At 47.6% G+C, this 937-nt stretch overlaps 1 protein-coding gene across 1 annotated transcript; it reads right to left on the minus strand.

The window, feature by feature from the left end:
- Positions 1-522: 522 nt before the first annotated feature.
- On the minus strand, positions 523-929 carry LOC104076348 (transcription factor MafB-like). Its single transcript, XM_009577178.1, has one exon. It carries the CDS (start codon positions 876-878, stop codon positions 561-563), a length of 318 nt encoding a protein of 105 aa, XP_009575473.1. The 5' UTR covers positions 879-929; the 3' UTR covers positions 523-560.
- Between the last annotated feature and the right edge of the window lie 8 nt (positions 930-937).

Genomic DNA, 937 nt, shown 5'->3' on the forward strand with positions numbered 1-937 from the left:
CCTTTCTTAGATTGAATGTCCCATCTGAGTCCTGTAACTTATTTCTCAAAGCAGGCAATATATGAAGAGTTTGCATATATTGTCCTTTTTACTTATTCTCTTTTTCCAAGCAGGTAAATTGTGCATGAGATGGTGCTGTGTATGTCCTCTCTCTTTCCAAGCAGGCAGTATGTTATAGATGGCTTGTTCATTGTCCTTTTTTATTATTATTCTCTTAAAGTCCATCTGGTTCTGCAAGCAAGCGATCTATAAAACGCTTCACTTGTCCTTTTCGCCTTTGCCGCTGCCTCTGTCCCTCTCTCTAACTCACAAACGAAAGTCGAAAAGTTGCGCTTTACCTCTCCCGTCCCCACCCCCAGCCTACTTTTCCCACAGCTACTCTAGAAGACTGGATGCTGCAAAAAAATCAAGTCTCTATTTTTCTCTCCTTCTTTCTCTCTAGTCAAGCAGACAGATGGATGGAGATGTCAGAGGAGGATGGGAGCAGGGGGGAAGGTGACGGGGGTCAGGTTTGGGGGGTGGGGTTTTTTGTTTGTTTTTTAATTTTTTTTGTTAAGCACTCACATGAAGAACTCAGGGGAAGACGGGTTGTCACTGGTGGAGCCGGCCTCTCTGAAGCCGTTGCTGGCAAGTTTCTCACACTTGAGCTTGTAGGCATCTCTCTCTCTGGCGAGCCGGGTCACTTCTTGCTTGAGCTGTTCCACCTGCTGAATGAGCTGGGTCTTTTCGTTCTCCAGGTGGTGTTTCTGCTGGACACGTTTATACCTGCAGGACTGGGCATAGCCCCTGTTCTTCAAGGTCCTCCTCTTCTGCTTGAGGCGGATCACCTCCTCCTTGCTGAAACCCCTCAGCTGCCGGTTCAGCTCCCGTACCGACATACTCACCAACTGATCATCAGAGAAGCGGTCCTCCAAGCGCAGGTGATGATGATGATGAT

This window comes from Fulmarus glacialis, unplaced genomic scaffold (assembly GCF_000690835.1).
Source record: "Fulmarus glacialis isolate BGI_N327 unplaced genomic scaffold, ASM69083v1 scaffold34374, whole genome shotgun sequence".
NCBI lineage: Eukaryota > Metazoa > Chordata > Aves > Procellariiformes > Procellariidae > Fulmarus > Fulmarus glacialis.